General features: G+C 41.6%; 1 protein-coding gene across 2 annotated transcripts in view; it reads left to right on the plus strand.

Moving 5' to 3' along the window:
- The window catches only part of LOC133604685 (neuronal pentraxin-2), a 23,690-nt gene extending 4,600 nt beyond the window's left edge, over nucleotides 1-19,090 (plus strand). Inside the window, exons 2-6 of one of the 2 annotated variants that reach the window (XM_072913074.1) lie at nucleotides 11,889-12,535; nucleotides 13,541-14,021; nucleotides 16,178-16,416; nucleotides 18,245-18,424; nucleotides 18,489-19,090. In XM_072913074.1, the coding sequence (XP_072769175.1) occupies nucleotides 11,987-12,535; nucleotides 13,541-14,021; nucleotides 16,178-16,416; nucleotides 18,245-18,424; nucleotides 18,489-18,698 (1,659 nt within the window). In that variant the 5' untranslated portion in view covers nucleotides 11,889-11,986 and the 3' untranslated portion in view covers nucleotides 18,699-19,090. The remainder of the gene's footprint in view (nucleotides 1-11,888; nucleotides 12,536-13,540; nucleotides 14,022-16,177; nucleotides 16,417-18,244; nucleotides 18,425-18,488) is intronic. The other variant, XM_061957993.2, reaches the window with a different exon arrangement.
- Nucleotides 19,091-19,429: the final 339 nt, after the last annotated feature.

Genomic DNA, 19,429 nt, shown 5'->3' on the forward strand with positions numbered 1-19,429 from the left:
GCAAACCCTCACAATGCGTTTGGGCCTGCCAGGTCTGTCCGGCATCCTCCCCCACCTTCGCAGCCAACTCACCACCAGGTGGTGATCGGTAGAAAGCTCCGCCCCTCTCTTCACCCGAGTGTCCAAAACATGAGGCCGCAAATCCGATGACACAACTACAAAGTCGATCATGGAACTGCGGCCTAGGGTGTCCTGGTGCCAAGTGCACATATGGACACCCTTATGTTTGAACATGGTGTTCGTTATGGACAATCTGTGACGGGCACAAAAGTCCAATAACAAAACACCGCTCGGGTTCAGATCCGGGCGGCCATTCTTCCCAATCACGCCTCTCCAGGTTTCACTGTCGTTGCCAACATGAGCATTGAAGTCCCCCAGTAGAACGAGGGAATCACCCGGGGGAGCACTCTCAAGTACTCCCTCGAGTGAATCCAAAAAGGGTGGGTACTCTGAGCTGCGGTTTGGCGCGTAAGCGCAAACCACAGTCAGGACCCGTTCCCCCACCCGAAGGCGGAGGGAAGCTACCCTCTCGTCCACCGGGTTGAACTCCAACGTACAGGCTCTGAGCCGGGGGGAAACAAGAATTGCCACCCCAGCCCGTCGCCTCTCACTGCCGGCAACGCCAGAGTGGAAGAGAGTCCAGCCCCTCTCGAGAGAACTGGTTCCAGAGCCCTTGCTGTGCGTCGAAGTGAGTCCGACTATATCTAGCCGGAACTTCTCCACCTCGCGCACTAGCTCAGGCTCCTTCCCCCCCAGCGAGGTGACGTTCCACGTCCCAAGAGCTAGCTTCTGTAGCCGAGGATCGGACCGCCAAGTGCCCTGCCTTCGGCTGCCGCCCAGCTCACATCGCACCCGACCTCTATGACCCCTGCTATGGGTGGTGAGCCCATTGGAGGGGGGACCCACGTTGCCTCTTCGGGCTGTGCCCGGCCGGGCCCCATGGGGACAGGCCCGGCCACCAGGCGCTTGCCATCGAGCCCCACCCCCGGGCCTGGCTCCAGAGGGGGGCCCTGGTGACCCGCGTCCGGGCGAGGGAAATCTGGGTCCTTGGTTTGTATTTTTCATGGAGGTCTTCGAGCTGTTCTTTGTCTGATCCCTCACCTAGGACCAGTTTGTCTTGGGAGACCCTACCAGGGGGCATAAAGCCCCCGGACAACATAGCTCCTAGGATCATTGGGACACGCAAACTCCTCTACCACGTTAAGGTGGCAGCTCAGAGAGGAGATATACATATATATATATATATATATATATATATATATATATATATACATATATATATATATACATATATATATATATATATATATCTATATATATATATATATATATATATATATGTAATTTTACGAGAAGAAAGGTGAGATATCATGAGGAAAAACAGTCATAAAAATTTTAATTTTTTTTGAAAAAAAACTATGAATAAAGTGGAAATATTCCACCTGTAAAATCATGAGGAAAATACTCACAATTAGACAGAATTAACATTTTAATATCTTGTTAAAAAGTTACCATTTTACATTCATTAGACTGTGACAGTTTTTTCCCATAAAATTGTGACATTATTCTCATAAAATCATGACAATTTTCCTAAAAAAAATTCCACATTTTTATGACTGTTGTGTGTTGAATTTTTTTTAGGAGAACTGTCATGATTTTATGAGAATCATGACACAATTGTTTGGGAAAAACTGTCAGAATTTTATGAGAAAAGCAATCATTATTTATGAGCATGAAGTTCTATTTTTTATTAGAGGAATAGTTACGATTAGAAGAACTGCCATCATTTTACAAGACTAAAGTCATCATTTTTATGAGGATAAAGTCATATTTTTTATAAGAGAAATCATTTTCTATTACAAAAACTGTCTTCATTTTGTGAGGAATAGGTTATACTTTTTTATGAGAAACTTATGAGACTGGATTTCAAATTTTTATGAGAAAAATAGTCAATTGTATGATAGTAAAGTCTCAATTTATATCAGAGAAACAATAGAAATGAGGAAAAACTGTTATTTTTATTATACTGAATATGATATTTTTTAATATTTTCACAATTTCACAAAAATAAAGTTGTAGCATTACGTGACAACATGTCACATTTTAAAAAAACAGTTATAATTTTATGAAAATAAAGTCATAATTTTATTTTAAAAAAGGTCATAATTTTATGGGAAATAGAAATCATTTCTATCAGAAAAAAATAGTCATAATGTTATGAGACTAACGTCATATTTTTTTATAAGAAAAGGAGTCAATATTTTATGACCATAAAGTTGTATTTTATATTGTAGAAATAATATCTAGGAGGAAATCATTTCATAATTCTATAAGAAAAACAGTTATTTTTATAATACTGAATGTTTGTATATTATCTTGTAATATTTTCACAATTTCACAAAAATAACGTTACAAGAAACAAAGTCAGAATTTTCCAAGAATAAAGTCTGATATCATAATGTTTTTATACAAAAATGATCCTACAGTATTTGACTTCTAATAAAGTTGTCGGGAAATATTACGGTACATTTAAAAGAGTATTATTGAACATTTGATCATCACGCAACATTTATGATAGCAACGTCATTAAAGACCGAAGCTGCACTCTGTTTATTATATTATTAATAATATTATTATCATTATTATATAATTAATACCAGGACAAGCGGTAGAAAATGTTATAGTAATAATTATTATTATTCCTATGACTAAAATATTATTGTTCTAAAAATAATAATTATTATTAATATTATTATTATTATAAGGACAACAAGCATACGGAAAAATTGCATGTGGACATTCTTCTTCTTCTTCTTTATTTGCGTTTTATTTTGAAAGCTTTTAATCACAACCCTAAGCACACTTGTCAGGCTTGTGTTTACCACTAATTGTGCGTCTTAAAAATCCACCTTGGCCATATGGCAGTCATGGATTAACACACACACACACACACACACACACACACACACACACACACACACACACACACACACACACACACACACACACACACACACACACACACACACACACACACACACACACACACACACAAGGCTAAGTTAGGCCAACAAGTGATGGTAATTAGGTTAATTAAATGGCGGCAGACTGTAATAAAATGGAGGCTGAGGAGGTGTTGACTTCTTTTCTTGGACCATCTGTCTCTGCTCTTAATCCTCACAAACACACACACATATTACTAGTCTTCACTACAACTAACACACTACTAGTCTTCACTACAACTAACACACACACTACTAGTCTTCACTACAACTAACACACTACTAGTCTTCACTACAACTAACTTATTACTAGTCTTCACTGCAAATAACACACGTCTAGTTTTCACTACAACTAACACGCTACTAGTCTTTACTACAACTAACACACTACTAGTCTTCACTATAACTAGCACACACTACTAGTCTTCACTACAACTAACACATTACTAGTCTTCACTACAAATAACACACTACTATTCTTCACTACAACTAACACTACTAATCTTCACCCGTAACTAACACACTACTATTCTTCACTGTAACTAACACACTACTATTCTTCACTGAAACAAACACACTACTAGTCTTCACTACAACTAACACACTACTAGTCTTCACTACAACTAACACACTAGTAGTCTTCACTACAAATAATACACGTCTAGTTTTCACTACAACTAACACGCTACTAGTCTTCACTACAACTAACACACTACTAATCTTCACTATAACTAGCACACACTACTAGTCTTCACTACAACTAACACATTACTAGTCTTCACTACAAATAACACACTACTATTCTTCACTACAACTAACACACTAATAATCTTCACTGTAACTAACACACTACTATTCTTCACTATAACTAACACTACTATTATTCACTAAAAAACACACTACTAGTCTTCACTATAACTAACACATTACTAGTCTTCACTACAAATAATACACTACTAGTTTTCACTACAACTAATACACTACTATACTTCACTGTAACTATCACACTACTATTCTTCACTATAACTAACACACTACTATTCTTCACTAAAACAAATACACTCCTAGTCTTCACTACAACTAACACATTACTAGTCTTCGGTACAACTAACACACTACTAGTCTTCACTACAAATAACACACGTCTAGTTTTCACTACAACTAACACGCTACTAGTCTTCACTACAACTAACACACTACTAGTCTTCACTACAACTAACAAGCTACTAGTCTACACTATAACTAGCACACACTACTAGTCTTCACTACAACTAACACATTACTAGTCTTCACTACAACTAACACACTACTAATCTTCACCCGTAACTAACACACTTCTATTCTTCACTATAACTAACGCACTACTATTCTTCACTAAAACAAACACACTACTAGTCTTCACTACAACTAACACATTACTAGTCTTTGGTACAACTAACACACTACTAGTCTTCACTACAAATAACACACGTCTAGTTTTCACTACAACTAACACGCTACTAGTCTTCACTACAACTAACACACACACTACTAGTCTTCACTACAACTAACACACATTACTATTCTTCACTACAACTAACACACTACTAGTCTTCACTACAACTAACTTATTACTAGTCTTCACTACAACTAACACTACTATTCTTCACTAAAAGACACACTACTAGTCTTCACTATAACTAACACATTACTAGTATTCACTACAAATAACACACTACTAGTTTTCACTACAACTAACACACTACTAGTCTTCACTACAAATAACACACTACTAGTTTTCATTACAACTAACCAGAGGTGGGTAGAGTAGCCAGAAATTGTACTCAAGTAAGAGTACTGTTACTTTAGAGATTTATTACTCAAGTAAAAGTAATGAGTAGTCACCCAAATATTTACTTGAGTAAAAGTAAAAAGTATGTTGTGAAAAAACTACTCAAGTACTGAGTAACTGATGAGTAACATACACACACATATCATATATATATATATACACACATATATATATATATATATATATATATATATATATATATATATATATATATATATATATATATATATATATATATATATATATATATATATATATATATATATATATACACATATATACACATACATTGATATATACAGTATATCATTTATATTTATTTATTTTGCCGTTTTTGTTTACATGTTAAAGGTGTTTTAATGAATATACATGCATGTTTAACACATATAGATTCCTTTCTTTCATGAAGACAAGAATATAAGTTGGTGTATTACCTGATTCTGATGACTTGCATTGATTGTAATCAGACAGCAGTGCTTAACGTCCACGTTTTCAAATGCAGGAGAAAAAAAGTTCCTCCTTTCTGTCTAATACCACATGAAAGTGGTTGGTTTTTGGTATCTTATTTGTCCAGCTTCCATATTCGTTTTCACACACTTTACAAGAAATACATCCATCCATCCATCCATTTTCTACCGCTTATTCCCTTTGGGGTCGCGGGGGGCGCTGGAGCCTATCTCAGCTACAATCGGGCGGAAGGCGGGGTACACCCTGGACAAGTCGCTAATACATTGGCGGCAAATTCCGTAGCTTGCTAGCTTGTTTGCGCTGGCTTTCGGAGACTCTTATTTTGAAAGCGCAAGCGCGATGGAGCGGCACTTTTATTGTGAAGACAGGAACTGTGCAGTCAGTCTTTAGGCTTGTGACGGGATGTACGTTTGAAATAAAAAAGTGTCTTTTTTCCTTCACACTTTTGATTGATTGATTGAAACTTGTATTAGTAGATTGCACAGTACAGTACATATTCCGTACAATTGACCACTAAATGGTAACACCCCAATAAGTTTTTCAACTTGTTTAAGTCAGGTCATGTGACCGCCTGGCTCTGTTTGATTGGTCCAACGTCACCAGTGACTGCATCTGATTGGTGGAACGGAGTCAAACGTCACTAGTGACTGCATTTGATTGGTGGAACGAAGTGAAACGTCACCAGTAAGGCAGGCACTTTGAAGGTCTGTCTGACAGACCAAAACAAACAAAGCGTGCATTAACAGATCGATAAAAATTAGTAGCGAGTAGCGAGCTGAATGTAGATAAAAGTAGCGGAGTAAAAGTAGCGTTTCTTCTCTATAAATATACTCAAGTAAAAGTAAAAGTAAGTTGCATTAAAACTACTCTTAGAAGTACAATTTATCCCAAAAGTTACTCAAGTAGATGTAACGGAGTAAATGTAGCGCGTTACTACCCACCTCTGCAACTAACACACCATAGCTAACACATTACTAGTTTTCACTACAAGTAACACACTACTAGTCTTCACTACAAATAACACACTAGTCTTCACTACAACTAATACACTACAAGTCTTCATTACAACTAACACACTACTAGTCTTCACTACAAATAACACACTACTAACTTTCACTACAAATAACACACTAACTTTCACTACAACTAACACATCACAACTAAAACATTACTAGTTTTCACTACAAGTAATACATTACTAGTCTTCACTAAATGTCCCCACTATATCATGAAATGTAGTAGACATTTTAAAGTATATTAAAAATGCATGAGGTTGGCGGCACACACACACACACACACACACACACACACACACACACACACACACACACACACACACACACACACACACACACACACACTGATCCATAGGTCACATGTGTGCCCTTTGAAAATGCCACGTTTAATAATTCATCTTTCTTTATGACGACAGTGTAAATAGCAACATTGTCAACACATCTTTTATACTGTGTGCAGCGCCACCTGTCTGCTACTAACAGTTCAACTACTGGCTCACTTCTTTTTACACTTGTATGACACTGTAGACAGCTTTTACAAGATTTGTTGTAGTTAAAACGTCGGACAGTTGTGCTAAACGTTGACAGTATGGTATGGTATGGTATGGTATGGTATGGTATGGTATGGTATGGTATGCTCTTTGTTGTCATTGCAGAAGTACAAAGAAATGTCATTTTCACAACAAACCCGTTCAATCATAAACAAACACTGTTCAGGGTAACAGAACAGGAGCGCTGAGGGTTCACCACTTACAGCGCTTCCTAAAAGGTGCAAAAAAGGTAGACGCCGGGGAAGGATGAGTAAAAAAAAGTCCATAGCAAAGCACAAATACATATTACAACATACAACTCCAGACTTGCAACAATGGCTCAAGGGGGCGGGCATCCAGTCCAAAGCTGCCAGCCACTAGGGGTGCTGCTCCGTTTCCCGTCACACCACGCGGGAGGTGGTGTGACGGTTGGCGTCAAGCCAGCCGGGAGACATAGTCTTCCCAACGTGTCCTGCGTCTTCCCCGTGGCCTCCTACCGGTCGGACGTGCCCTAAACACCTCCCTAGGGAGGCGTTTGGGTGGCATCCTGACCAGATGCCCGAACCACCTCATCTGGCTCCTCTCCATGTGGAGGAGCAGCGGCTTTACTTTGAGTTCCTCCCGGATGACAGAGCTTCTCACCCTATCTCTAAGGGAGAGACCCGCCACCCGGCGGAGGAAACTCATTTGGGCCGCTTGTACCCGTGATCTTGTCCTTTCAGTCATAACCCAAAGCTCATGACCATAGGTGAGGATGGTGTTGCGGCGGACCAGTTCTTCCTCCAAGGGGATCTAAGTTAGCGGACAATCCCAAGTTCTTTCTGATGACATATATGTAGAGTAAGAAGGACCATCAAGACATAATAGGAATATTATCAAGTTTTACTAAAGCTTTAGGAGAACCACCTAGACCAATACATTCATACCGGCTTCCTAAGTTGTTCTAACATTCAAACAGGAAGAGACAACTTCTTAAATTCGCAAACAGCCCCCACCCTCTCCAGAAAGGACTACAGTCTCATTGTTCTACTACAGATAAGATATAAGGGAGTACTCCAACTCCTACATTCCAAGTCTTCAAGGTAACACACACAGTTTACTTGCGGACATAAAATGAAAAAATAAAAAGAGTACAAATGGAAAAACACTAGCTGATTTAAACATGACTATGAATAAAGAAATAACTCTTAAACATACGTATATATGCATTCTCCACAATGGGAACGTAGATCGACCGGTAAATTGAGAGGTTTGCCTTCCGGCTCAGCTCCTTCTTCACCACAACGGATCGATACAGCGTCCGCATTACTGAAGACGCCGCACCGATCCGCCTGTCGATCTCACCATCCACTCTTCCCTCACTCGGGAACAAGACTCCCAGGTACTTGAACTCCTTCACTTGGGGCAAGATCTCCTCCCCAACCCAGAGATGGCACTCCACCCTTTTCCGGGCGAGATTGCAATATTGTCCAAAATCACAAAAGTCTGAGTGCCCACAGTTCTGCTCGCATTCTCCACTTCACTTTGTGGCAGCTTTAGGATACTTTAAACGGCTGCCAGCATCTTCCAATTTGTCCATAGATAGCAACACTTACTCCAGTCAGCTGATGTCCTGTTGCCATGGTTCCAAATAGGTAGACATCGTTGGCATCCTCGACTGGAAGGGTCGCCAGGCACACGCGGCACTCCTCTTCTCCCAAGAGTCCGTCATGTGCTCAGCAACGACCGTTGCTGGCAGGTTCCCCTAAACCCGAGATCTTGTCAATTGTGTAGTCTCCTGTGGGCAGTGCCCTGTACTTTGCAGTGGTTTGTTGGGGGAGCAGCACCAGCAAAAGGGACTTAAACCGTCGGTCATTTCCATTGTTTCGATTTTGTGAGCAGTGCAAAAAGAGGCAACAAGAAAGTTAAAGGGGAACATTATCACCAGACCTATGTAAGCGTCAATATATACCTTGATGTTGCAGAAAAAGACCATATATTTTTTTAACCGATTTCCAAACTCTAAATGGGTGAATTTTGGCGAATTAAACGCCTTTCTAATATTTGCTCTCGGAGCGATGACGTCACAACGTGGCGTCACATCGGGAAGCAATCCGCCATTTTCTCAAACACCGAGTCAAATCAGCTCTGTTATTTTCCGTTTTTTCGACTGTTTTCCGTACCTTGGAGACATCATGCCTCGTCGGTGTGTTGTCGGAGGGTGTAACAACACGAGCAGGGATGGATTCAAGTTGCACCAGTGGCCCAAAGATGCCAAAGTGGCAAGAAATTGGACGTTTGTTCCGCACACTTTACCGACGAAAGCTATGCTACGACAGAGATGGCAAGAATGTGTGGATATCCTGCGACACTCAAAGCAGATGCATTTCCAACCATAAAGTCAAAGAAATCTGCCGCCAGACCCCCATTGAATCTGCCGGAGTGTGTGAGCAATTCAGGGACAAAGGACCTCGGTAGCACGGCAAGCAATGGCGGCAGTTTGTTCCCGCAGACGAGCGAGCTAAACCCCCTGGATGTCTTGGCTCACACCGTCCCTTTTGCCACCGAAGATGATCAAGAGAAGAATATCGACCCTAGCTTCCCTGGCCTGCTGACATCAACTCCTGGGCATGACAGATCAGCTTTCAGGAAAAGAGCGCGGATGAGGGTATGTCTACAGAATATATTAATTGATGAAAATTGGGCTGTCTGCACTCTCAAAGTGCATGTTGTTGCCAAATGTATTTCATATGCTGTAAACCTAGTTCATAGTTGTTAGTTTCCTTTAATGCCAAACAAACACATACCAATCGTTGGTTAGAAGGCGATCGCCGAATTCGTCCTCGCTTTCTCCCGTGTCGCTGGCTGTCGTGTCGTTTTCGTCGGTTTCGCTTGCATACGGTTCAAACCGATATAGCTTCAGTTTCTTCTTCAATTTCGTTTTCGCTACCTGCCTCCACACTACAACCATCCGTTTCAATACATGCGTAATCTGTTGAATCGCTTAAGCCGCTGAAATCCGAGACTGAATCCGAGCTAATGTCGCTATAGCTTGCTGTTCTTTCCGCCATGTTTGTTTGTGTTGGCTTCACTATGTGACGTAACAGGAAAATGGACGGGTGTTTATAACGATGGTTAAAATCAGGCACTTTGAAGCTTTTTTTAGGGATATTGCGTAATGGGTAAAATTTTGAAAAAAACTTCGAAAAATATAATAAGCCACTGGGAACTGATTTTTAATGGTTTTAACCATTCTGAAATTGTGATAATGTTCCCCTTTAAGACAAGCCAAAACAGAAGCAAGCAGGAGAGATAAGGGAGAGGGAAAGGGAGCGTCCGCCTTTGACAAGTTGTTTTCTTTTTTTTTTTTAAATGATGAAGCGTCAAACAATAAGGGTTATGTATTTGGAAGAATTGACTTCCTTATATGGGCATGCCCATGTAAATGCACTAGTCCTGCCCTCTTTTGCATTCTGTTTTGTGACAAACTTCCTTATATGGGCATGCCCAAGTAAATGCTGTAGTCCTGCCTCCCCCCACGACATACCTATATGGGCATGCTCTAGGCCCGCTCTGCTTTGTGCCGAACTTTCTTATACGGGCTTAACCATGTAAATGCTCTAGTCCTGCCCCCTTTTGCATTCTGTTTTGTGACAAACTTCCTTATATGGGCATGCCCAAGTAAATGCTCTAGTCCTGCCTCCCCCCACGACATACCTATATGGGCATGCTCTAGGCCCGCTTTGCTTTGTGCCGGACTTTCTTATACGGGCTTAACCATGTAAACGCTCTAGTCCTGCCCCCTTTTGCATTCTGTTTTGTGACAAACTTCCTTATATGGGCATGCCCAAGTAAATGCTCTAGTCCTGACTCCCCCCACGACATACCTATGTGGGCATGCTCTAGGCCCGCTCTGCTTTGTGCCGGACTTTCTTATACGGGCATAACCATGTAAATGCTTTAGGCCTACTCACTCCCCCCTCCGATTTCTGCTGGACTTACTCACATGCCCATGTATTCTGAGGGCATCCAATCAATCGCAACTGGACTGTTTGGTTCGTCTTAGAAGATGTTTTGCCTCTCATCCAATTAGGCTTCATCCCTCCGTGCTCATAGACTTCATCATCAGCCGTTGTCAGTCCACTGCTGGACGAAAGCCTCAGCATGTTTCTGCCATAGTGAACGATCTCTAGCTGCTCCCTGCCACTGCACTGTTCCCTCTGGAACTGCTGGGGACTGGGGGCCGTCTTCTTGGCGTACTTTTCATGCTGGTTATTAGCCTACACCTTCCACGCTGGTTTGGCGCGGGTTGGGAGGGGTATTTTATATCAGAGATCCTTCTCCTAGACTAATTGCCTTACTAGGCTGTTGAACTTAGTCTGTCCTGTTGGTTGTCAGCGCCCCAATTACCCAGGGACCCGCTCAGCTTTATGGCGCTGACCGCCCGCCATGCAGTCACAAGAGAAGGTGCAAACGGTTCTTTGTGTGCATTTTATAGACGTTAGCTGGGACTCACTAACCCCACACACAACCTCTCATCTCATGCCTGGATGTAGTTTAACGTCATACCCAGGACGTTAGATAGTCTTAAACTTAGTCTAGACTAGATCCGACCAATCAAAGTCAGAGAATACAACGACCCGGATGAATAAGAACATCTTTAGACATGCCCATGTAAATGCTCTAGGCCTGGTCCTTCCCCCCGTTTGCTTTGTGCTGGACTTACTTACGGACTCATGTAAAGGCTTTCAGCCTTACTCTGTTGTGTGCCAGACTCACTTATAAGGGTATGCCAATGTAAATGTTGTATGGCTGCCTCCTCCCACACTCTATTTTGCGACACATTTACTTATATGAGCATGCTCTAGGCCCGCCCCCTCGTCTGCTCCGCTTTGTATATATATATATATATTATATACATATATATTATATACTTTTGACCCTCACATTTTCAGTAGACCCATAATGAATTCATAAAAGAAGCAAACTTCCTGTATCTGCTCTTCTACATCCACCACACAGTATTGTTGTGTAAAACATTTGTTGTTATCATATTTTACAGATGTGTCGGGGGGTGAAGGAATGACTTTTGAAGGCGATGCTAGTACTTCAAATTCCTGATGTTTTCCTGATGCTTGAGTCTTTGAGGCCAAAGTGAGAATGGAGAAGATGAAGAGTCCACTTTCATCCTCCTTCCTCCTGCTCTCTTTTCTCTTCTGGCCTTCATCCTGCAGTCCAGGCTTGGACTTTCACGACTTCTACAGCGCACACCCGCGCTTCCTGTGCACACCAGTCCCGTTGGATGCAGACCCCTCCTGCTTTCCCGCAGCGGGCGCAGGCGGGGCTGCCCATCAAGGTCCGCCCCCAGCAGGCTGGTTGGGAGCGGGCGAGGAGGCCAAAAATACCATCCTCCACCTCAGGGAGAACCTGGTTCGCCAAAAAGAGACCATCTTGGACCAAAGGGAGACCATCAGGGAGCTGACGGCCAAGCTGGCCATGTGCGAGGGCTTCGGGCGGGCGCCTCACGATGACCGTTCCTCGGATCACGCCAACCACTATAACTGGGGTCACCACTACGGTACCCTCATACCCGACCCGCCGTCGGACAGAGCTCACCCTGAGAAGGATGTCAAACACGAGGCCTCACGGTCACCAGAGCAGATGGAGAGGATGCTGCAGGTGCTCAAGGAGAGGCTGGACAACCTGCAGGTGAGCAAAACAGCCCAGAGACCATACAGGTAACACTTGAACGTCTTCTTTGATGTTCCTGTCTGATGTGATCACTGATCAGGTAAGGGAAGACAGGTGGGTAAGATCAGCATTGATTATGCTTGTGGGCAGTGGGCAAGTCAACATGGACCTGCACTGGTAGAGACGTCTCTGTCCTCCACGAGTCTCCCGCTGCCTTGCGGGGAGGTTTTGGATAACCAAAGGCTAAGGGAGTCCCTAAGGCGGTCTGACCTTGTCTTCATAGTCATTCCGGCAACTCCTGCGACGCCGCTGGTGCCAGGATGTATCGGTTTTACCTTTCCCTTGGATCCATCAGCTGCGTGGAGAGGGGGGATTTTGCTGCATGGGCAACAGCTGATTCTCCATACTACCTTGCCCAGGCTAGCACCCTGGAGAGGACACTCCAGCTTTGCTGCAAAGTGTCGAAACAACACGGGTAGCAACAGTTACTGGTTATAAGCCATCCGCTTGATTGACGTAGAGCTGGTGCCAAGGGTTGCTTTCGTCGGTGGGAGAGATCACCACGTCTCATTGGACAACTAACGCCCGCCTCAAGCTGGGCAGCCCCCTGCCGATTATGCTTATCTGCCTTGACAGACAGGTGAGCAGGACAAAGCCTGGATGATTTGACAACAAGACACTGGCAGCTGTCAAGCCACTGGGACCATACAACTATTGGAAATTCAATTAAATGACTATGATTGCATTGTTGTGTGGGCAGCAAGAGTATGGACAACTCAGTTTCAGAGTGGGTCCTAAACATGGCACTCTGTGGTCACATGAGGGGCTTTTGACCAATCAGAGAGAGTATGGCCAGACAATATCTTAAATGATTGATCAAAACCCCCTCATAGGACCACTCTGAAACCGAGCTGTCCATACTCTCTCTATAGACGGGTCTGTTGAGGGCCAGCATGAAGGATCTTCCTCTCAGCGCAATGCTAGCATGCTAACTGCACACATTTGTTGTTTCTCATGATTCAGCAGAAGAGGAACTCATCCCTCACGTATTCCAGCGCTCTGAAACAACTTCTGCAGAGAAAGATCCACGCTCTGGAGGAGCAACTGCACCAACGCACTGGTGCGCTCAGCGACCTGCTCCACCACGATGACCACGACGACCAGCGCCACCATGACAACCGTCACAACCTCCACCATGACGACCATGACGACGGTCACAACCTCCACCATGACGATGATCCTAACGGCCGCACAGACGACAGCGACCATGGAGACTATGGCGACCATGGCGACCATGGAGACCATGGAGACCATAGAGACCATGGCACTGGACAACACTTGGACGAGCACAGCGATGGAGACAATGAAGACACCGATGATGGTCACCAGGGCAACGAAGCAGACAGTCACACTTACGTGGCGCACACAGAATCCAGTGAAGCTTCACAACATGGAGGATACCACAACCAACTGGACACCATGCTTCAACAACTTCACCTGCCAGGTACCCTACGCAAGCCATGAATGGAAGGACGGATGTATAGATGGAAGGGTAATGGAACGTATGAGGGATAGATAAAATGATGGATGTATAAATGATGGATGGATGGATTTCTGTGGAACAGGGGTTAGTGTGTGTGCCTCACATTAAGAAAGTCCTGGGTTCGATCCCCGGGCTCAGGGTCTTTCTGTGTGGAGTTTGCATGTTCTCCCCTTGACTGCGTGGGTTCTCTCCGGGTACTCCGGCTTCCTCCCACCTCCAAAGACATGCACCTGGGGATAGGCCCCTCCCACCAGCAAAGACATGCACCTGGGGATAGGCCCCTCCCACCTCCAAAGACATACATCTGGGGATAGGCCCCTCCCACCTCCAAAGACATGCACCTGGGGATAGGTTGATTGGCAACACTAAATGGTCCCTAGTGTGTGAATGTTGTCTGTCTATCTGTGTTGGCCCTGCGATGAGGTGGCGACTTGTCCAGGGTGTACACCGCCTCCCGCCCGATTGTAGCTGAGATAGGCTCCAGCACCCCCCGCGACCCAGAAAGGGACAAGCGGTAGAAAATGGATGGATAGACAGATATATGGTTTGATGGATGAAAGGATGGATGACAAACAAATGGATGGATGATTAATAGAATTAATAAATGAATGAATGAACGAATGAACAAACAAACGTATGAATGAACAAATACATGAATGAACAAGCGTACAGATGAGCAAATGTATAAATGAACGAATAAATTAATGTATGAATGAATAAACAAAGGAATGTATGAATGAACAAATGTATGAATGTGAAAGTGAACGGATGAATGAATGAATGAATGAATGAACGAATGAACAAACAAACGTATGAATGAACGAATACATGAATGAACAAGCGTACAGATGAGCAAATGTATAAATGAACGAATAAATTAATGTATGAATGAATAAACAAAAGAATGTATGAATGAACAAATGTATGAATGTGAAAATGAACGGATGAATGAATGAATGAATGAACAAAGAAATGTAAGAATGAATGAATGAGCAAAGGAATTTATGAATGAACGGATGAATAGATGAACGAATCGATGTAAAAATGAACAGGTGTATGAATGAACGGATGTATGAATGAACGAACAAACAGAAGAATTAAGAAATTAATGATTTCGTGAATGAATGGATGTATGAATGAACAAATCTGTGAAGGAATGAATGAATGTATGAATGAATGAATACATGTATGAATGAACAAATTAATTGATGAATGCATGAACTAATGAATGTATGAATGAATTAACAAACGAATAAATAAGCAAATTAATATGTGAATTAATGAATGTATAAACAAATGAAAATAATGAATGTATGAACAAAGGAATGTATGAATGAACGCACAAATGAATTAATGAACAAACATATGTATGAATGTATTCATTCATACATTTTTATGAATGTATGAACAAACAAATAAATAAGCAAATTAATATATGAATTAACGAATGTATAAAAAAATGAAAATAATGAATGTATGAACAAATGAATGTATGAATGAATGCACAAATGAATTAATGAACAAACAAATGTATGAATTCATACATTTTTATGAATGTATGAACAAACGTATGAATGAATGAACAAATTATTGAATGAATGAATGAACAAACGATTGAATGGGTGTATAAATGAATGAACACATGTATGAATGGATGTATAGCGCCTTGCATGGAAGCTCCCGCCATCAGTGTGTGAATGCGTGTGTGAATGGGTGAATGTAGAAATAGTGTCAAAGCGCTTTGAGTGCCTTGAAGGTAGAAAAGGGCTATACAAGTATAACCCATTTACCATGTATAAATGAATGAATGAAGGCATGTAGTATAAATTTATGAACGAACGAACGGATGTATGAATAGATGTATGAACGAATGAAGGGATGTATAAATGGATGTATGAACAAATGAATGAATGGATGTATGAACAAATGAATAAATGAACTAACAGATGTATGAATGAATGAACAGATGTATGAACAAATGAATGAATGCATCTATGAATGAATGTATAAATGAATGAATGTATGCAGGAATGAATGTATGAGCTGATGTATGAGCGGATGTATGAAGGGATGAATGTATGAATGAACAAATGAATGTGTTGTGTTTCCTCCATCAGGTTCCAGCAGCAGAGACAATTTCCAGATCAGTTTTCCAATGAGGACAAACTTCATGTTTGGAAAAATGAAGAAAACTATTTTGCAAGAAATCTTTGCTTTCACTTTGTGTCTTTGGATCAAAAATGGCGTGGGGGTCGCCATGGGAACGCCGTTGTCCTACTCTGCACCTGGACAACCTAACGAGTTGGTGCTGATCGAGTGGGGGGGGAACCCCATAGAACTGCTGATTGATGACCAGGTGAGTCAGCATTTTGACATCATAACCATGACAACTCATCAATGACATCATAACCATGACAACTCATCAATGCCATGACTAATTCATCAATGACATCATAACCATGACAACTCATCAATGCCATGACTAAACCTCTCAAGAAGAAATCATGAAATACCATCTTTGGAAATGTCCTCATATTTGTGCAGTAAATATAATACTTTAAAAATAATCCATCCATTTTCTACATACATACGTTTTTGTATGCATGTATATATACGTATATACATACGTACATACAATACATACGTATTCGTACCTATATATATACATACATACATATGTATTCGTACCTATATATACATACATACGTACTTGTACCTATATATACACATATGTACTTCTACCTATATGTACGTATATACACATACGTATTCGCACCTATGTATACATATGTATTCATACCTATATATACATATGTATTCGTACTTATATATACAAACGTAGCGGTACCTATACATACATACATATGTATTCGTACCTATATACAGTATATATGTATTTGTACCTATATATACATATATATATATATATAATATGTATTTGTACCTATATATACATATACATACGTATTTGTACCTATATATACACACATATGTACTCATACCTATACATACGTATATACATACGTATTTGTACCTATATATACACATACGTATTAGTACCTATATTAACATATATACAAACATATTTGTACCTATATATACACACACATATATATTCGTACCTATATATATACACATATATACATATGTATTCGTACCTATATATACATATATATACACACATACTACTCAGACCTACTCAGTGGCCTAGTGGTTAGAGTGTCCGCCCTGAGATCGGTAGGTTGTGAGTTCAAACCCCGGCCGAGTCATACCAAAGACTATAAAAATGGGAGCCATTACCTCCCTGCTTGGCACTCAGCATCAAGGGTTGGAATTGGGGGTTAAATCACCAAAAATGATTCCCGGGCGCAGCAACCGCTGCTGCCCACTGCTCCCCTCACCTCCCAGGGGGTGATCAAGGGTGATGGGTCAAATGCAGAGAATAATCTCGCCACACCTAGAGTGTGTGTGTGACAATCATTGGTACTTTAACTTTAACTTTATATATATTCGTACCTATATATATGCACATACTGTATATACATATGTATTCGTACCTATATATACATATATATATATATACACATATGTATTTGTACCTATATATACACATATGTAGTCATACCTATATATACACATAGTATATACATACAGTACGTATTCATACAATACAAATTCATACATATGTATATACATACATATTCGTACCTATATATGTATATACATACTTATTCGTACCTATATATGTGTATATACATACATACGTATTCGTACCTATATATATATATACACAAATATAGGTATGAATACATATGTATATATAGGTATGAATACGTATGTATAAAGTATATAGGTACGAATTATATATCTAGGTACATATGTATTCATGCCTATATATATATATATACACATAGTATATACATACACATTCATACCTATACATATGCGTATATACATACATATTCGTATCTATATACTGTATACCTATATACACATACATATTTATACATACATACTTATATATACACACACACACATTCGTACCTATATACACATATATACATACGTATTCATACCTATATATACATAGTATATACATACTTACTTGTACCTATATATACATGCGTACATGAATCCATCCACATCATTTGATCAAAGGTCACCTGTGAGTTTGTGCTGTGCAGGTGACGTCTCTGCCGTGGTCTCTGGGCGACGCCAAGTGGCATCACGTGTGCGTCAGCTGGTCCACGCGGGACGGCGGCTGGCAGGCCTACCAAGATGGCGTCCAGCGGGGGTCCGGGACCGGCCTGGCTCCCTGGCACGCCATCAAGTCTGGAGGCGTGTTCATCCTGGGACAGGAGCAGGTAAGTGGCATGTTTGGTGTGGCGAGCACACGGCGTGATGGTGAGGATGGACGTGTGGCCACAGGACACCTTGGGAGGTCGCTTTGACGCCGCCCAGTCCTTCGTGGGGGAAATGGCGGACGTGCAGATGTGGTCTGAGGTGCTGAGCGCCGCCGACATCCACCACCTGGCTTCCTGTGGCGGCCGCACGACCGGCGACGTCCTGGCCTGGTCCGAGGCGCAGGTGGAGCTGCACGGCGGCGCGCTCAAACACGCCATGGAGCCTTGTCGCTAGAACCAATGCCTTCATTTGCATCATTCTTTTAAAGTAGTCTGTGTAGGACAAGTGGACACAAACACTCCTTTCAATACAGCTAAATAACCAAAGAAGCAATCATGTCTGTAAAAAAGTGTTTTAGGAGAATAAATTCTGTCTTTGGTGTATTTTTACTTCAATCCTTTTTACAAGTTGACTGAATGTTTTAGTGCAGATTTACTTTGAAAACATATTTGTGGCCTAAACTAGGCATGTATTAAAAATGAATAAATTGTTATGTGTACAGGAGGAGGAGCGTTGTTATTTATATGAATAAATAACAAATAATAATATGAAATAAACAAGGGAATGGAGTGGGACTAAGTCCAAACGTGTATGGATTAGTTGTTGAGTGTTACCAGAGTGTTGAGCGAGAGGCAAGTGGTGGAGACAGGCAGGAAGTCCGGGGGCGACAGAGAGGCGCCAAAAGGTCCGTGTCCAGGCGGGAGGTCCAGATCCAGATCCAAGAGGCAACCAGAGGGGAACACGGGGGGGAAACGAGACACACTGCTCGTCACGCGGGAACGAAGGCTTGCTGCAAGAAACGACAAGGGGGGGACACGGGACCAATCAAACACGAAGAGGGCAAAACACAAGAGAAAGAGCGGGGGAATTTTGGCTTACTGTACAGGAACAGATCGCTACGTTCTGGCACGGGATAGCGGGTTGTGCAGGCCTGATCATTTATCAGCTTCAGGTGTGCTGATTGT

Source organism: Nerophis lumbriciformis, linkage group LG04 (assembly GCF_033978685.3).
Source record: "Nerophis lumbriciformis linkage group LG04, RoL_Nlum_v2.1, whole genome shotgun sequence".
NCBI classification, from domain to species: domain Eukaryota; kingdom Metazoa; phylum Chordata; class Actinopteri; order Syngnathiformes; family Syngnathidae; genus Nerophis; species Nerophis lumbriciformis.